This window comes from Malus domestica, chromosome 06 (assembly GCF_042453785.1).
Source record: "Malus domestica chromosome 06, GDT2T_hap1".
Lineage (NCBI taxonomy): Eukaryota > Viridiplantae > Streptophyta > Magnoliopsida > Rosales > Rosaceae > Malus > Malus domestica.
Window position 1 is genome coordinate 8,977,312 of NC_091666.1, and position 19,167 is coordinate 8,996,478.

Consider the following 19,167-nt stretch of genomic DNA (forward strand, 5'->3'; position numbering starts at 1 on the left):
GAAGAACCAATGAAGGAAACAATTTAATAAAGAAGAAGATAATAAACATGGAATTGAAAACAATTGCAACCCATATCGCTGAGTTAAATCAGCTTCAGGTTAACTAATTGTAAGTTGATTATCCTCAACCCCCCCCCCCCACTCCCCGCCCACATTGAAAACAAATAATATGTTGTCTTGTCAAAGCTTTGTTTGAGGCATTAAAATTTGAACCATACATAAATTTAAAAGTTTTTAACTGAATATCGACGAAATGGCGATCAAGATTTTATTGGTAACATTAGCATTAGTGCCAAACAATGTGGTAAGAAAATATTCTCAAGATAAGATAACATTCATCTTGATCCACATTACCGTTTTTCTTTTTCCCAAGTTAGGGTCTACACTAGAAACATTCTTACGCTACATCAATCCTTTTCTTACATTAAGGTCGTCTTTCACCTAAATTATAAACACGTTACGTAAAGAAATGGCGATAACACTGGAGCCAAGTGCAATATACTAATATTCACTTCATAAACTAAAATCACGGAGTTCATGAATTACAGACATAGGGTATAGCTTTTGACAACAACAAAAAAAAGAAAGTGGGTTAGCTAGATTCCTCAAGCTGGATGGAGACTTTAGACACATCGTAGCCACTATTGATTAGGAGGTATCTTTGTCACCGCTGGGTTTGTCCATGAAAATTAAGCCAAAAATATGTTGACCCACATACCTATCCATTCCAAAGGATATTTCTTTAGCATAAGCAACCGATCGAAGCAACTCTAAAATTATGACCGTTGGAAAAAGTACTAAAATTGTATGTTTGCCATTCCGCGTAGATATATAGATATACATATATATATATAGCAGTTCCATTTCTTCCATACCTCCTAGCTCTCTTGCAATCGCATGATCTAATAACTCAGAGAGCACTCTTCCCACCATATTCTCTCTCTCTCTCTCTCTCTCTCTCTCTCTCTCTCTCTCTCTCTCTCTCTCTCTCTCTCAATATTTTTTACTACAATAATTTTTTATTCAATTCAATGGCTTCGCATTCTCTTGTGTTATCATTCATTTGTTTCTACTTGGTGTGCAACATACTTACTTTGTTAATGTTGTTTCATGCAGTGCCAATTGTGACGGCAGCGAGAAGCTCTCACGTACTAGTCCGCAGCAGTCTGATGACCTCGTCACCAACCCCTGCGACCGATGGCAGCAGTTCCAAGCCCCACCACAAGTGGGTTGAACCCAGCGGCCACCGCCTGATCATGGTCGACGTGAACGGCTCCGGGGACTTCCAGTCTGTCCAGTCCGCCGTCAATGCAGTCCCGGTGAACAACACGGTCAATATTGTCATCCTAATCAAGCCCGGATGTTACATGTAATTATAATTGTTAATAACATTGATATTAAAATTCTTCTTAAACTTAGTAAGTTAATTACATATATATAACTATACGCACAGTTAAGCACGCAGACTATCATAAGAATTAAGAATAACAATATTATAATTAATGCAGAGAGAAAGTGGTAGTGCCGGCGACGAAGCCGTACATCACGTTTCAAGGAGCCGGGAAAGATGCGACGGTGATCGAATGGCATGACCGTGCCAGTGACCCTGGACCCAACGGCCAGCAGCTCAGAACTTACCGAACGGCTTCTGTTACTGTTTTTGCTAACTATTTCTCTGCCAGAAATATTAGCTTCAAGGTACGTAACAACAAAGGTGTATATCTAGCTAGCTACTTCATAGCACAAACACGCCCATATATAATAATATATGACCTCAGATTTTACGGTGTAACAATAGAGAGGCCACATTTTAAAAACCAGATACATTTTAAGTGATTGCATGCATGCATAATTAGTAATATTGATCTTGGTTTATTGGTTGCAGAATACTGCACCAGCACCGATGCCGGGGATGCAAGGATGGCAAGCGGTGGCATTTCGGATATCCGGCGACAAGGCGTACTTCTCAGGCTGTGGCTTCTATGGTGCCCAAGACACACTCTGTGACGACGTAGGACGCCATTACTTCAAGGAGTGTTACATTGAGGGTTCCATAGACTTCATTTTTGGGAATGGTCGGTCCATGTACAAAGTAAGAAGCTATACATATATACCTAGCTAATTAATCCAGTTATTCAATTAGCATAAATTAATTAGTATTTTGAATTATGCATGCCACTTTGTCTAATTGTGCTCCAACCAATAATTTAGATCAATACGATATACGAAAGCCTGTGACTTTTACCGTTTGGGACGCGGATGCACCTTTTTATTGTCACTCTGTCAAAAGAAAAAGATTTTTGCGTGTCTTCTGCAGCATCTTTTGTGACAGTGATGTCACTTGGGTGCACATAAATCCATGAAAAGTGAGCTTGCTTTTTCTTCAGCATTTTTATCTTCTTTTACTGGCAACAGTTTTATCATTTACCATGCATGTAAAGCCACAGATTAAGGTATCTATTACTTAAAATGTAAGGTTTACACCAATCAACAATTATTAATCACTCAATGACTAATCAACGTTTGGTAGTGATACACGTAGATGTATGTAACTACTAACTAGACGTTCAAGAGTAACTATTGCCATTAGTCACTTAGCATTGGTGTGAATGATTAACATTAAAATGTGTCTGTATTTTACTGTTCAAAGAAATTTGAACGAAATTATAAAAGTGATGTGACGCCGAGAGCCTAAATTATTCTTGAGTTATAACATGTATAACCACACTTTATGTTTAATATTAAACAACACTAAAAGGTATTGAACAAAATGATTAATCTCAAGAACAAATCCAAGTGAATATATATATGCAGTAAATCTCAAATTACATCTGTTTTTTTTTCAACGTATACTATCATTGTTTTGACTTATACAGCTTAACTGTTGGCACACAGGACTGTGAGCTGCACTCGATAGCAACCAAGTTCGGGTCCATTGCAGCCCACTACAGGAACTCGCCGGATGATAAGTCAGGGTTCGCTTTCCTGAACTGCCGGGTTACCGGTACGGGTCCGTTGTACGTGGGTCGGGCCATGGGGAAGTACTCCCGGATCGTATACTCCTACACCTACTTTGATGACGTGGTTGCACACGGTGCCTGGGATGACTGGAACAACACAATCACAAATACTGCTACAAAGTAATTAACTACATATTTCCCTTTATTTTCTATTTAATTGCCATAATTTCTTACATATGTAGGTTTGATTAGTTGGTGCATAAATAAGTTAGATTAGTTGATTAGGTCGATATACTCGTCTCATTATATTGGGATGAGGATCCTCTCTGGATTTTCTTTGTGAGGATTCTCGTCCTATCCGTTCAATGTACATCGTACGGTCAACTTTTGTTAGATAATATTTATATTTAAGTTTAATTAAAATAATTTAAAATAATTTATGATCGCACGATGTACGATGAACGGATAAGAGATGAGGATCTCTAAAATCCTCATCTGGATGAGATCAAAATCCATTATATTGGAGTTTCGATCTCTCATTCTAGATCAGAATAATTTAAAATATTGATTAAGAAAACAATATTTTATTTGTCTTTTTGGTTATGTGCTCAATTATGAGTGTTTGGGCTCTTAATCATTGTTGGCATCAAATTTAGTCAACAAGACAAGGCCGTAGAAAGCTCAAAAGACGTTGAGGTGAAACCATGGTTCGGCCACACCCAATGCCAGATATGGAAAAAGATTGTCGGGTGATACTGAAAAAAAAACAAAAAGAAATGCAGAGAATATTACCCGAGAGCATAATTGCGTGAGTGACTGACAACTGTCATGAAACATGCAGTAACAGTCGGAGTCACTTATGTAAATGTGCGAGCTTCGGTGATTGTCTCAGATAACGCTCACAAAAAAACCCAAACTATTTTCTTCTTTAACAAGTAAGATAACCATATGGCATGCCGTTCGTAACTATCACATTGTGTTTGAGTTTCCGAGTTTGAATTTCCCGCCCAGCGGACCTAAAGTAATTGTTGGAATGCAGTGGGAGTGTGTATCTGGGAGTGTACAAGTGCTGGGGGCCAGGAGCAGAAGCCCTGCGAGGGGTGTCATGTGCCCCGGAGCTTGAGTACGACTTGGCTCATCCATTCCTCGCCAAGAGCTTCGTCAATGGCAGGCACTGGATCGCACCCGATGATGCCTAAGCTTTTACTTTTGCTTTCTATATCTTCTGCCATTCTTTAATTTATTCATTTATTCATTCAGTTCTTGTAATAATATTGTTTGCACTCCACGTCTCCAAAGGCTTTTGTATTAAGATTTCTTGGATGTATTCAATTCAATTGTATTTATTCATTTCATGTATCTAAGTCTCTCAGCCCTTTCTTATTTGGAAAATATAATGCTTAATTTATATACTTGTATTTTTTTTCTATTAGTTTCCAAACAAACTATATCGACGCAAATAAATGCTGCTTTACTATCTAGTTAAAATAAGTTGCATCACACACACTTTGTTTTAATAAAAGTGTGGAACACGAAACAAGTTTTAACTGAATAATGTTTGCCACTCAACCTGTCATGGCGGAATGTAGTGACATTAAATGTGTATAAGTAAATAAGTTACTACACAAGTTACGTGAGTATCATGGAGCAAAAGTGAACACTATAGTTCAACAGATTGTGACATCGAGGGGTGGTATAAGGCCATCTCCATCCAATGGGGCTAAATAGAGCCCCATTCAGAATTATAGCCTTACAAAAAAATTATCTTTAAGTAACATTGTCAAGTCATGTTCATATACCATCTCCAACCGAATGGGCTAAACATAACCCCCTAGATCATTTTTTTCACTTTATATTTTAAACGTATTGGTTAATTTAATTAAACTACTCATTGAATGCTTTTAAATCTAGTCGCTGAATTTGAATTAATTATTGCAACTGTATAACTGAAACCCATAAAAGGGGCTAAGAGGAGGATTACATATGGCTCGCCTGATGTCCATTTGGCAAAATAATAGCCTGGTGAATTTCATAAAATTATAGCCCAACCATCGGTTGAAGATGAGTTTTTTGACAAATCAGATCATTTTTTGACCTCTAGACTTGTAACCCTCTGCATTGAAGATGACCTAAAAGGAGTGATTTTTGCACCCCCCAACACCCCTCCCAAAAAAAAAAAATGATGCACACCCCTCGGCAACTCGAGTCCATGATTTTCCTTATATTTACCAATCAAATGGGTCGAGAAAAGAAAAAGGTGTGCAAGATATGAAAAATGGTTGGGCAAAAATCATTTCCAGACATAAAAAGGCTTTTTCCGTGGGCAAAAATCATTTCCCTTATCAACCATCATAATATACAACATGGGAAAAGCTACATCCAAAGACCAACAAACAAATAGAAGAGTTTCCCTCTCATATTAGCCCCAGATTTTATACAAGCTTTTATGTCCCAACACAGCCTGAACTTGGGCAGCTCAAAAAATTCATAGATTTTGACATAATTCAACTGTAATAGGCAATAACCAATTGCACAAATTCTGAAAAACAAATAACTGCGTGCCCTCAGGGATAACTGCTAGGGGTATACGAAAGGTAGTCGGGGTAAGACATTTGCTCACATTATACAACAATTTTTCTGAGACTCCAGCATCTCTGGAGACCTGCAAAGGAAAGCAACGTTCATCAATCGATAGAACTGCACCATATTTCAAAACAAATTGTGCAAATTGATGGTGCTACCGAAAAAGCATGCTAACTGAGTCAATTTTCGGACGTGCAATTACTGGTAGAAGAGTAGCCAAGAAGAAAGCTATCTGATTTTCCTTCATAACATAACACTGCATATTAAGTTTTGATATGACAAATAATCGTGCAGAACATCAATTTGCTCCAAACAGAATCTTCTATTCAAAATTTCAATCTCAGTGTCTTTCTCCTGCAGAACAGATTCAAGGTCTCACAGCTTTATAGAAGAGGGAATCTTCTCCCATTGATTTAGCAGTACATAAACATCCGATAATTAGTCTAGAATTCCGAATCTGAATAACTCTGAAGACCAAGTGATTTGCTAGTTCTAATACTTAACACTAAATGTACTTGTCCTTCCAAATAAATAAAATCTAACAACAGTATTCCATACGAAATACAAAAAATGAAAATGTGGTTATCAGATAATTTAAGATGTACAAGCAATTTAAAGTTTGCATAAGAACCGATGATTCAGATCTTCATGATTAACACGGTAGAGAAGACTTACAGTTGTCCAAGGCTAGCTATATCAAAATCAGGAGCTAGCTCTTGCACAATATCATTAGGTGGTTGGCCGCATTCTTGCATTTTCTGCATGAGCTCAAAAATCTTGTTGAAGTTTCCAGAATCTTTTTCATAGACTTCGTTAAGTTCTTTTATGAGTCCGTACTGGTGAGAATAACGTTCATAATCCTCTTTATTCAAACTTGCTTCATGCTCTTTCAACCAGTTTGGATATCTTTCTCCAATTTCCTTCATCGGTTCATGAAGAATATCCTTAGACAAAAGCTGCTGCATCATGGTCTCAACAATAGATTCCATGTCCTACACAAATAATAGGGGTTTATTCAACCTGTTGGACATATAGATGTTTGGCCAATTCGACAAAGCATCGAGGAGGAACGTAAAAGGTAAAACATATTAATCAAATACAAAGAACATTTAGTAATTAAAGCATTTCTTTATAAACCAGATCCTAACACTTAAAGGAGATATACAGAGATATAGGAGATTATTATGCTGATTACTATGACACCTTTAGAATCCACGTTAGCTCAAATTTTGCAAAACTCAAAAGCCCAACATTGCATATGTAAGTAAAATAGTCTCAAATACATGGAAAGTAAAAAAAAGATCGTACCCAGTGCACAAGGCTCCCACTTTACGCAGGGTCTGGGAGAGGTGAATGTCGGCTAGCCTTACCCCCATTTATGGAGAGGCTGCTCCCAAGTCTCGAACCCGAGACCTACCGCTCATGGGCGAAGGCACTAGCCATCGCACCAAGTGCGACCTCTCTCAAATACATGGAAAGTACAAAGAAAAAATCGGAGGATCATTGAATCTAGGTGTACTATAGTTTGACTACTTCCAGGGCTATTAAAACAAATAAAATGACTTTTTATAGACAGTTTCAAAAGCATAAGGCATATGCATTTGAGAAATATACTCGTCGGTCGCGTATGGTTTAGACTGTCTTTCGGTAGATAATGAAAACAATACTTGTTTTCACCCAAAAGCTTAAAGTTAGATAATGGTCGTTGAAACCATAACCAAAACTTCTAATTTCTAAAATACTTCTTTCAAGCAATGCAAGAGCCAGTTAGTACCGAAAAATATATTAAATGAAACACTGGATTGAAAGAATTTGTTTATACAGAATCTAATACATAAGAAAACAATATACATACATACATACATACATATATATATATATACTTTGCCACCAGAGTCTTTGATGCCTACAATGTCAGGTGTCACGAAATCTAGTACCGAAAGGCAACCAAGACCAGTTGACCTTGTTTTGTCTAGTCGTTTAGCCACTTGAATAAGTAAAGCATCATAGAATATTTGAAAGGTTAACACCTCAATAAATTTCTTTTAGCTATTTAAACCACTTCACAGTAGCAACAATGCAGACATGAATTATACTAATTTGTTTCATGGATGCAGCAAAGAATTAAATTTAATAACAGATAAAAATAATTAAGAAATTAGACATCATCTTACGCCCACCATAACTCAAGGCAATACCCATCTTGTGTTGTTTGCATCAATTATCAACCAATCTTCCAAAAGAATAAGCTACCAGATATCAGTAGTGGATTTTGAGATTTTTGTTATTTTGTCCACAGAGTTGGATTGGGCTTAGTAGGTACCTAATGTTGGTCACAATATCTTCAACAATTATATTGGCATGACTACCGTTGTCTATAACCAGGATGTGAAATGGACCATCATATTGTAACAATGCTTGAAAAGTGTTCTCCTTCATCAATTCCTCTTCATTTTCTCCTACATAGTGATTTGATGATGTTGACGTAAAACCAAATAAGAACAGTTTCTCTTTTAGTTCTTGAGTGGTAAAGGCAGTAGGAGTGTCTTTATAAGCAAAGATCACCAATGTATCCAGAAATTGTTCTCAAACAATGTCAGAAGCCTTTACATGTTCAACAATTCACCTCATATTTAGATTTCAAAGTTCGAACTAGAGCTTACAGTCCTTAGTGCGTTTTAGTTATAGACCTTAGAAGAAGTAAGCAAATGAGTCATAGAAGAAAAACAACCACCAAAGTTTTTCACAAGTATCAAGTCGATAACATGGTGGTTTGTTCCACGTAACAATCCAATTCTTGTACCAACTGATAATCTAGGTAAAATGGTGGAAGCTCATCCTGAAACAATAGAGGGTTATCAGTCTGTCCTTAGTTAACTTGCATCTGAACATAAATTCCTCAAACTTTTCAGTGTAATCAATGACAGACATATTCCCTTCACGTAGAGACGATCACTAGTCCAAGAAACGTAAAAAGAAGGACAAGGGTCAAAATTTATCTTTCAATATTCTCTCTCCCTGACTCCAATGTACAACTGGTCCTTCATATGATATTTAATTGGCCTTTTAAGGCCAGTCCCAAAGACTTTGGCGCCAATTTCACTTTTGGAAAATCTGGCTTCGTGAACCATAGACAATTGCCAATCCAAGTATCAGTCCAGGTCAGATGGCCAAAAACTTAGGCCAAGAACCGTAAAGACTCTATATTCTTTTACTGATAGCCTATCATAACCAGAAATCCTACAACTACAAAACCAGAAATCACACACAACCATCTGTAAAAAAAAATTTGTTAGACCGCACATTACAAAAATTTAAAAGAAACAATTTTCCGGGGAAAAGGAGGTTAACAGATCAAACTGCAAGTATTCACAAATATCATGCATAACCGTGTCAGAAATACAATTTGTAAACCAATAACAGCTCAAACTGCATTCAAGCCTAACCAAACAATAAGCAGAAAACCTTGAGAAAAACCCAAACAAGAAAGAAAAAGAACAAATGTAATTCATACAAGTGCAAAGCACATTACCTGAGACCCAGCAAGACTCTCGAATTGCTTGACCCAATCCTCCACCATTGCATCGTCCACAATATCATCTCCACCTGGTTTTGCACTTGTCACAGATTCAAGTCCCTTAACAGCTTCTCTTGTCTGCTCTCTGAGCTTATCAAGTGCCTCAGAAACATGCGATTCTCCTGAAACCTTCTGTTTCCCCTTTTTCTTGGCTCTTATTTCAGGTAATCCCATACCAAGTCCTTGAACCCCAGCAGGCAAGGAAGGCAGTTCTTTCTTGTCCTCCGTAGATTCTTTACTTCTATGACAAGTAAAAGAAAGCTAAATACTCAGTTTGTGGCATAAATTCACACATTTCCAGTACTACAAGTATCTAATCCATTATGCACGGCTTATTTTACAATTTTCTTCACAAATTTTGTCTACAATTTTCTTCACAGGTTTTGCTTATATCGGTAACTACATAAGTTGAAAATGCTGCTGCACAATTTGGGCAAAGGGAAATTACAAACACCCATCATTTGATTGCTTTCTAGGTTCGAAAACTAAATGTTGAAAGAGATAACAATTCTAAACAACATTTATGAAGAGTTATAAACTGCTTCGGAACCAAGAAATCAGAATTTCGATTCGCAATGTTCGTACTTACCACACAATACCAACTGATAATTCTGGAGAAACAAACACGGAAATTGTAATATTGAAGCATAGTAATTAGTAAAGATTGAAGCTTAGGAGAGAGAGAGAGAGAGGGGGGGGGGGGGGGGAGGGAGAGAATGACCTTTGAAGGGAGGAGGGTTTCTGGAGGTTGAGATTCTGGAAGTCATCCAAAGCACCTGAAAGGGCAATTGAAGGTGAAATCAAAACATGATGAGAGAGAGAGAGAGAGAGAGAGAGCAAAAGCAAAAGCTTGTTGTATTACTATCGAGGAGTTCGTCTAAGTCATCGGAGTGGTCAGCCATGGACGAAGCTTCAACTGCTCCCTTTGTGCGGGTTTGGGTGTGGGTGTGGGTGTGGGTGTGGATTGGAATGGGTTTTTATGGAAGCGTGGAATTCGAAGGGATTGATAGAAAAAGCAAAGCACCAGAAATGACGTGAAGAGGCGGTCAAATCTTTATGGACTTTTGATAATTTCAGCCTTCAACTCTTTTAAGATTTTGTTCAAAAAACCTCTTCTTGTAAAGATATTTTCTCTCTCTCCCCCCCCTCCCCTCTGTGCCCAATAATTTTACTAGCTACATGTGAGAGGAGAAGTCACTCACAAAATACAATGGTATGTATGTACAGTTCACTGATACGGGTTTTATACAAGATTTAACTGATAATTTTTGTGCATACTATGAAAAAAAATTGCAAATTGAGGTTTTCGTTTGAAGGAAGTTTTGAGATTGAATATCAAGTCTATAGTTACAACCTACATTTTATAGATGAAGATAACTTTAATTAAGTGAAATTAATATAATTTTCTTACTTTCAAGTGAATTAATAAAAGTTTGGTTAATTACAGCGTAATTCTTGGATTATACCTCAGTTTGAATTTTGGTATGGGACTTCAATTAGTAAATTGTGTAGTTCATCCGACTATGTCATGTGTGACATTTTAGTTATCTTATGTCGCTTTTATCAATTTCGTTGTTTTTATGTATTTAGAACTACTGAACCAATTAATAACTTAATATGATGTTAATCATACAAAATCATAAACGAGCATTAAGCAAATCACATACACATCAAATCGAACATCAATTTCTACACTTCATCAAAACAATCTGAATTAGCCGTTTGTAGACCAGAAAATTCTTTCAAAAAGGGTTGAATTTACAAAAAGGGTTGTAAGATCCATTAGAAGTGTTAAAGCCCCTAATAGCCCTAATGGCTTACATGCCACGTTTTTTTCCGGAATGTTGGGAGCATGTTAAAAGTTCTGTTATCAACTTAGTGAAGGATTTCTTTGCTAATGGCTAAACTCTTGCTTTGATAAATCATACTAACATTGCTTTGATCTCTAAAGTGGATAATTCTAAAACAGTGGATCATTTTAGACCTATTAGTTTGTCTAACGTCAGTTATAAGATAATTATTAAGATAATTATTAAAATAATTGTGAAAAAGACTGAAGCACCAATGCCGATCCAGCAAGTTCCTGGATCCATTAGTTATGGTCAGATAAGCCATGGTGTGCAGGGGCGAAGTAATCAGGCTAATAGAGGTCGTGGAGGACGACAACAAGCCTAAGGACATGTTAACCACATATCACTGCAAGTTGCTCAGAATCATTCGGGTTTCATCAGGGGCACGTTAAACATTTGGGTCACTTTGCCAGAGTTCATTGGTTGTGATGCAGAACTTTTATGTTTTGGAAGATGCTGTCAAAGAAAACGGTGATTAAACACGATTGAAGTGTGCATATGTATTTCCCCATGAAGAGCAAGATGATAATATTGCACCCTTGAGAATTGTTGCTTACTTATCGAGACAACAGTGAGTTATCGTTATTGCGGACTGCAGACCGTAATATCCATAACTTATTTGTTGGATTCGTTAAGCAAGTAAACAGGTAGGTCATTCTATGTCGATTATGATTATTCAGGGTGTCCAGTGATGGTGGAAGAAGTAGTTATGCCAACGAATCTTATCCCGTTAGCCATTGTGGATTTTGATGTGATTTTAGGCACATATTGGTTGCATTATGATCGTGCCAATATAGAGTGCTACGGGAAATCAGTTACTTTCCATCATCTTGGATCACCAGAGATTACTTTTATGGGTAAGCAAAGCGGAATGAGGTATGCCATTATGCTGTTGTAAGAGCAAAGAGATTGTTATCGAAAAGCTGCCAAGGATACTTAGCTCATATGATGCTAATTGATGCTACACTGAGTAGTGTGGAAAATGTAAAGGTGGTTAGACAATTTTCCTGTTGTAATTACGGATGAGTTACCTGGGTTGCCACCAGGCAGAGATGTGGAGTTCACCATTGGTTTATTTCCAAGTGTAGATCTTGTATTAAGGAATGGCTCCTGCAGAGTTAAGGGAATTGAAAAAGCAATTGCAGGAATTGATCGATAAAGATTCTATTTAATCAAGTACGTCACCTTATAGAGCCTCAATTTTTTTTTTGTGAAAAAGAATGACGGGACATTAAGGCTATGCATTGATTATAGGCTATTGAATCGGGTAATGATTGAGAACCGTTATCCATTGCAGCGCATTGATGATTGTTTGATCAGCTTAGAGGTGCCTATGTGCTTTCAAGAAAAGAGTTGAGGTCTGGTATACTCTTAAGTCAAAAGTAAAGCATGCTAGTTATTTTGAGTTGGTGTTGCAATGTTTGAGGGAACATTGGTAGTTTGCAAAGTTTGACAAATGTCAATTTTGGACGAATCAAGTGACATTTCTAGGACATGTTATATCCGCTTAAGGTATTCAAGTGGATCCTTAAAAGGTAGCAGTGGTTGAGAATCGGGAACAACCTCAAACCGTCACTGGGGTACGGAGTTTTCTTGACCTAGTAGGGTATTATAGACGGTTTGTGAAAGATTTTTCAGTCGTTGCTTTGCCATTGACGAGATTGACTAGAAAAGAGGTTAAGTTTGAATGGATTGAGAATAGAAGAACGAGAAGTAGCCTTACTTGCTAGTTCCAAGTTAGGCCTATTTGGGTTGATCGTATACTCGATGCCCAGATAAATGAGGAAGAAATTCAAGAATTAATTGAGGCAAGGAATAAAGGGAAAAAGAAAGACCTTATAGTTAGAGAATCAGATGGCATACTTATGCAAGAGAACATGATGTATGTGCCTAATGATGTGGAATTAAAGAAAGCAATTTGTGATGAAGCACATATTTCAGCTTATGGGATGCATCCAGGAGGTACTAAGATGTATCATACCCTTCAACTATTTTATTATTGACCGGGTATGAAAAAGGAAATTGCTGAGTATGTAAGTAGGTGGATCATCTGTCAGCAGGTTAAAGTGGAAAGAAAGAAGCCTTTTTTATTGATGCAGTCACTTCCCGTTCCACGGTGGAAATGAGAAAATATTACAATGGATTTCATGTACAAGCTTCTTCGTACACAAAATGATTACGATGAAAATTGGGTGATAGTTGATTGGCTTACTAAGTCAGCGTATTATTCTTCAATGAGGGAACAATAACATTTCCAGAAGTGCAACAGTTATTTACCTGTCTTATGGAAAAAGAGAGATTTGGGCTTACGAATCCATTGAACTTCTTGGGCATGTTAGTCTCGTCAGATTCCCGGAAGTAACACTATAAGGCCCAGGAAAGCTGTGTCATGTGTTTCATAATTTTTCAACTTATGGACGGATGGTAATTGGGGAGCAAAGGTTCAATCACGAACGGTTTGAAAATGTAAGGCCCTGAGTTAGTGGAGGAGACTACTCATAATATTCAAGTGATTAAGTCTAACTTGAAAGCGGCCCAGGATCGACAAAAGAGCTTAGTAGACAGACATGTCACTGACTGGATGTATAATAAAAGTGATTGGATGTTTTTGAAATTATCACCTTGGAAAGTATGGTTCGATTTGGAAAGAAAAACAAGTAAGTCCTAGATACATCAGACCATATGTGATCACCGAAAGAGTCGGTGAAGTTACTTATAGGCTTGAGTTGCCTCTAGAGTTGTCGAAAGGGCACGATGTGTTTCATGTTTCGATACTTCAACATTACATCTCAGATCCTTCACATGTGATACCTCCTCAACCTTTGGAAGTCAATATGGATTTGACGTATGATGAGGAGCTAGTGATTATCTTGTATTGGAAAGACATTGTGCTGAGGAATAAGACAATGAGTTTGGTGAAAGTTTATGGAGGAATCTTTCAGTGGAAGAAGCTACTTGGAAGGCAGAGAATCGGCTGAAAGAGATATATCCCAGATTATTTTATGGTTATGGATGAATTGTAATTATTGTGTGAATTTCGAGGACGAAATTCTATAAGGTGGGTAGATTGTGACAGTCTGTCCCTGATTTTAAGAGTTTTTAAAGTTTTAATAAAGGATTTTACAAAAATACCCTTTGAGGCACGTGCATTATTCGAGGTTAATCATTGTGTTGTGCCATCTAAGATTTGTTTTCTTGACATATCCTCGTAGTACTCATCGCTACGGAAGCGTGGCCACAGACGGTTCGTGATTTGGAGTTATAACGAAAAAGATTTTAAAGTTTAAAGTTTGGGCATTTTATGAATTTTATTATAAAAATTTTGGTGTGCCATTTGGATGGCCCAGATTAAAGAAAATCTGAAATGGATGGCTTGGATCTAAGGGAAAGAAAATAAAAATAAAAAGATGAAGGAAGGCTTTGTGTGTGTGTGTGCGCGCATGACTGGTGAAGAAAAAGAAGAAGAAGAGATTGGGTACAGCTGCCCAACCAGAGGAAGAGAGCAAGAGCTCCGAGAGAGAAATGAGAGAGAGCTGGGCGAATGGAGAGAAGAGAGAGAGAAGCCCAGCCAATCGGAACAGAGGAAAGGAGGAAAGGAGGGAGAGAGTGGCGCGGGGGATCGGCCGGATCCCCTTGGCCCGTTCTTGACCCGGTCGGCACCCATGCCTATTTTTGATGATTTTTACCCGTTTTTTCGGCGAATTGCTTCAAGAAACCTCATGGGAAACACTCGAGGAGCCTTCCTCTATCCATTCCATCTCAAAATTGGAGAGATTTGGCTTTGAAAATGGAGAAAATCGTAAGAAGGGGGTGCGGCGGCTTTGGCTTCGAATCACCCAATCTCGAAGCAATTCCTTCCAATTGTTACCACCCATAACATCCTCTTGAGGCCTAGAACAAAACTCAAGCATTGGTTGGGACGGCGGAGTTGATTTGAGGACGAATTGGAATTCACCCATTTCTAGAGTTCTTCACGAGTTTGATGGAATTGGAGTCTTTCCATGCCAAATTGGCCTTGGCCACAGGTATAAAGTTTATTCTACTCATTGAAATCTTCATTTCTGTAAATTTTGGTAATTTTTGGAAATAGTTGGATTTTTTGGCGAGCCGGGGTGGCCAACCACCACTTGCGGCGGCCCGTGCGGCGACACGTGGTTAGTGGCCCGCCAATGTCATTCTTAGCACGTGCTTAATGTTCTAGGTTCAGTTTTGATAATTGATTGACGTAAATTGAGTAATTGAACTTAATTTCGATACCATTCATGGTTAGGCCAAAAGGTGAATCGACGATCCAACCGTCGGATCGTCACCAAACTTTGATACGTAGTAGTACATAATATTTGAAGAATTTAGGAACTTATGGATCGGGAATTCAATGGACGGATCTTCCTGAATTGGATTTGTAAGTTCATAAAATAAAATGTTAACCGCCACTTAGTTTTGGAAATTGGCAGAGATCCAACCGTCGGATCGTAACGAAATTTTAGTATATTGTTCTAGAAGCTTAATGTGTATCTTGGGAAGTGATGGATTATAAATCTGAGTTGTGAATCTTCCAGATTGAGTTATTTGGGCTTATGACCCTACCGTCGAACTTAGTTGACGGTTGACCTTTGATCAACTGGTCTCGCATTATTCTTGAATGCCCTTGAGGATATGTGTTATGTGAATTACATATTCTATGTATAAGAGTTCTGAGATGTGCTTTGATAACTGTTTTAGGCACCGAGCGTTCGGGATGTCTTGATTCTGATGTTAGGGAGTCGTAGCGCGGACCCCAGGTGAGTGGGCGGTTATTTTCTGTATATACCTATATACTACCGATTTTTTCCAGAAATTGAATTTAAATAAAAGTATGTTTTAAAATGCCATGAATGCATAATATATGAAATATATGAATTAGTATTTGATGCATATATTTGAAATGGTGTTGTGGACGCACATGTGAGTATCAGTTGAGTTTTATGCTGTTCATGTGATTTATTGATGATGTAAATTGTGTTGAGATCTCATAACCTGCATCCCTGGTGTTAGTGCTTATATTATTCACCCCACACCATACGCTCACCTTGGATCCAAGTAGGTGCATGTCGTACAGACCATTAGAGGTGGTTCCGACATGTCGTACAGACCATTAGAAGTGGTTCCGACTTGTAGATGACTTTAGATTATTATACAGCTGTTGATGAGAGAAGCACTAGAGCGTATTCTTACACCATTCTTGTCGTACAGACTACTTCAGGTAGTTCCGATTTATGTGCAGAGTAGTGCCGTACATGTCACAGTGGTGGCTTCGGTTGGATTGGATATTGAGCTATAGAATTAACCGTACAGGACAACTGCAGGGTCTCCGGTTATATTGATGCATCCTTATCATGTTTTGAAGCATAGCATGGCATATTTCTTGAAAAGTGTTAAAGACTTGTGATTTGGGTTATTTACTATTATATATGGTTATATATATACTATTTTTTTGGGAAAGTATACGAGTTTTACAGCGAGGGGTTAGCGTTTTGATAATGAGATGATTTTCGAAAAACTTTGTTTTACTGACCCACTCAACTTTGTTTTGCGCTCCTCGAGGTTCAAGATAGCAGAGATTTGGTGGCCACGAGGAATCCAACGGTGTTCTGACAGAATTCACAAAAGTAGGATTCACCCTCGGGTCTTACATCTTAGTAATTGTATCTTTAAAGCTTCCGAACTGTGTAAATGGTTACGTCACTCTCACGTGACGGCCAGCATGCCCTCCTTCTGGACGGGGTGTGTCATAAATTCATAGTTAAGAAAAACGAAAATCATTGTATAAAGGAATATCTATCAATAAAATAGAAATAAATAGTTAAATACCTAACATTAAATTGAAAAATCAGCATAAGATTTGTAACTAATCGATCCAGATAGGTCCAAGAAACAAAAAGGCAACGTGTTTCAACCAAATAAGAACTGACATTTCCTTCCAATGCTTCAACTACAACAAGAGCCTTGTCCACTGCACGAGGGAAGAGAAAAGAGAGACTGAGAGAGGCTACTGGAAGAACTGAACATACGGCGGGAGAGAATGGCTAGAAAAAAGCAGACATCGAGATCGAGAGAGAGGGTTACGGGAGTGGGGGAGAGAGAAAGGGATTAGGGCTTTTGTTTTGATCAAATGGTAAAATTGGAAAATAATGGAATAGAGAAGGGGTTTTTTCGTCCAAAAAAGGTCTAATAATATAAGTGAAATAGAATCCAACGGTACAGATTTACTCTCATTTATCTTACGGCTGTTATTTAAGTAAAGTCCTTAATAGTTTTTTAATTAATGTAGAAGAATATAGAAAAAATATATAAACGCTCATAATGACAAGCTTTATAACTTTTGTGAAGAGCTTAACTTCGAAATTCACCAGTATAATCATATAAATCATATATCAAAATTTAACCATTGATTATTGTTTACATTTACGCTTCATTTTTCTCATCAAATTTTGTTTTTTTGGATTTTTTTTTTAAAACATGATCTATTAGAGGATGCAGGAAGATAAACGGTTTGAATCATTAATATTATGTTCAGTGTTTTACGGTTAGTGAAAATATTGCTTGATGTTTGTAAAGTTTCTACAAACTGTATGACATCGACTCATATTTCAGTTAATCATAAATATCGAAACATGGTATCAAAGATCTGAATCATTCATCTTCTTATATCAACCAGATGATTATGTCATATCCCGGCCCGGGCCCTCACCACATCCCGGGCTCAACTCCACCATAGCACGATATTGTCCGCTTTGGGCCCTGACCACGCCCTCACGGTTTTGTTTCTGGGAACTCACACGAGAACTTCCTAGTGGGTCATCCATCCTGGGATTGCTCTCACGCGAACTTGCTTAACTTTGAAGTTTCGATGGAACCTGAAGTCAGTGAGTTCCCAAAAGGCCTCGTGCTAGGTAGAAATGGGAATATACATATAAGGCTTACATGATCCACTCTCTTGGGCGATGTGGGATGTTACAATTATGTTTTCAAAAAAAAAATTTTAAAAATGAAATTCAGTAAGAAGAATAAAGCGTAAATGACAATCGACGGTTAAATATAAATTTAAGGTTTATGGATTATAGTGTTAGATTTCGAAGTTGACCTCTTCATGAAAGTTGTAAAGCTTGTCACTATGAGTGATTGTATATTTTTTTTTTTTTTTTTTTACATTTTTTACACTTCTACAATAATTATTATTAATTTTGCCCTCAAATGAAAAACATTACTCATGAGGGTTTGGAGGATTTTAAAAATCTAAATGATAATGTAAGTGTAACCATTATCTACTCGTGAAGGAATAATGATGGATCACGAGTGTTTATATATTTTTTCACTTTTTTCATACTTGTATGTATTTCTTCTTAGTTCTTGCCTATACAAATACTATACTAGGTTATTTTAATTTTTACCCGATAATGACCCGATTAGTTATCATATTGACTCGAAATCTGTTATTTTCATGTCGTGTCAGAAACTGTTGGGTCTATGGTACAAGGTCAAACAAAATTTCAAATAGGGATTTATATGTTATTGGAAAAGCAGTAGCCAATGCCCCTACATTGGCTCCACCACTGATTAGCGCTAGTGGGTTAGAAGAGAGAGATGGAACTTGCACCAGATTGCATATGCATGATTATTTTTTGTTTCGACGGTAAATAGGGATGGGCAAAATACAAGCGGTTATGGATAACCACGATTACCCGTCTATTTAAACTTCACAGTTACGGTTATGGGTAACCGTTTAGATAATTAAACGGTTATGGGTATAACCGTTTATCCGTGAAATTTAAATGGGTGGTTATGGGTATTAACCACGGTTATAAACAGGTAACCGTTTACTCATTTATTTTATATATGTAATGTTGAATATTTAAAAAAAAAAAAAATATATATATATATATATATATATATATATATATATATATATATATATAGACACACACATACGGGGCTGTTTGACAGGGGATGGGAATATATATATACACACACACACAAACACATATGGGGATGTTTGACAGGGGATGGGAAGTTGGGTTATTAACCCAACAATCACCTCTCTTCAATTTGAATACCGCATCTTTCTAATTTTATTTTATTTTATTTTATTTTTTAGAAAACTTGAACAACCGAACCTGGGCTAAGAAGCCAACCAAACAAAAAGCCAACACAAGGCAAA

At 37.3% G+C, this 19,167-nt stretch overlaps 2 protein-coding genes across 4 annotated transcripts; one reads left to right on the forward strand and one right to left on the reverse strand.

Annotated features, from left to right (window-relative positions):
* The first annotated feature begins 766 nt into the window (after nt 1-766).
* Nucleotides 767-4,372, forward strand: LOC103437083 (probable pectinesterase 68). Of its 3 annotated transcripts, none has more exons than XR_011581957.1 (6): nt 878-1,369; nt 1,509-1,698; nt 1,886-2,092; nt 2,896-3,140; nt 3,617-3,895; nt 4,000-4,372. XR_011581957.1 is itself a non-coding variant. In XM_029104560.2 (6 exons), exons 1-5 carry the CDS (start codon nt 1,032-1,034, stop codon nt 3,854-3,856), a joined length of 1,035 nt encoding a protein of 344 aa, XP_028960393.2. In that variant the 5' UTR covers nt 878-1,031; the 3' UTR covers nt 3,857-3,895; nt 4,000-4,372. The 3 variants fall into 3 exon arrangements, 2 of the variants coding, with proteins under 2 accessions (XP_008373764.3, XP_028960393.2); XM_029104560.2 differs by having other exon boundaries at nt 3,802-3,895; XM_008375542.4 differs by lacking the exon at nt 3,617-3,895 and having other exon boundaries at nt 767-1,369.
* Nucleotides 4,373-5,356: 984 nt separating this feature from the next.
* On the reverse strand, nt 5,357-10,311 carry LOC103437084 (peroxisome biogenesis protein 19-2-like). Its single transcript, XM_008375543.4, has 5 exons — nt 9,983-10,311; nt 9,842-9,896; nt 9,076-9,361; nt 6,219-6,535; nt 5,357-5,622 (listed from the first exon to the last, which is right to left on the reverse strand). Exons 1-5 carry the CDS (start codon nt 10,020-10,022, stop codon nt 5,577-5,579), a joined length of 744 nt encoding a protein of 247 aa, XP_008373765.3. The 5' UTR covers nt 10,023-10,311; the 3' UTR covers nt 5,357-5,576.
* Nucleotides 10,312-19,167: the final 8,856 nt, after the last annotated feature.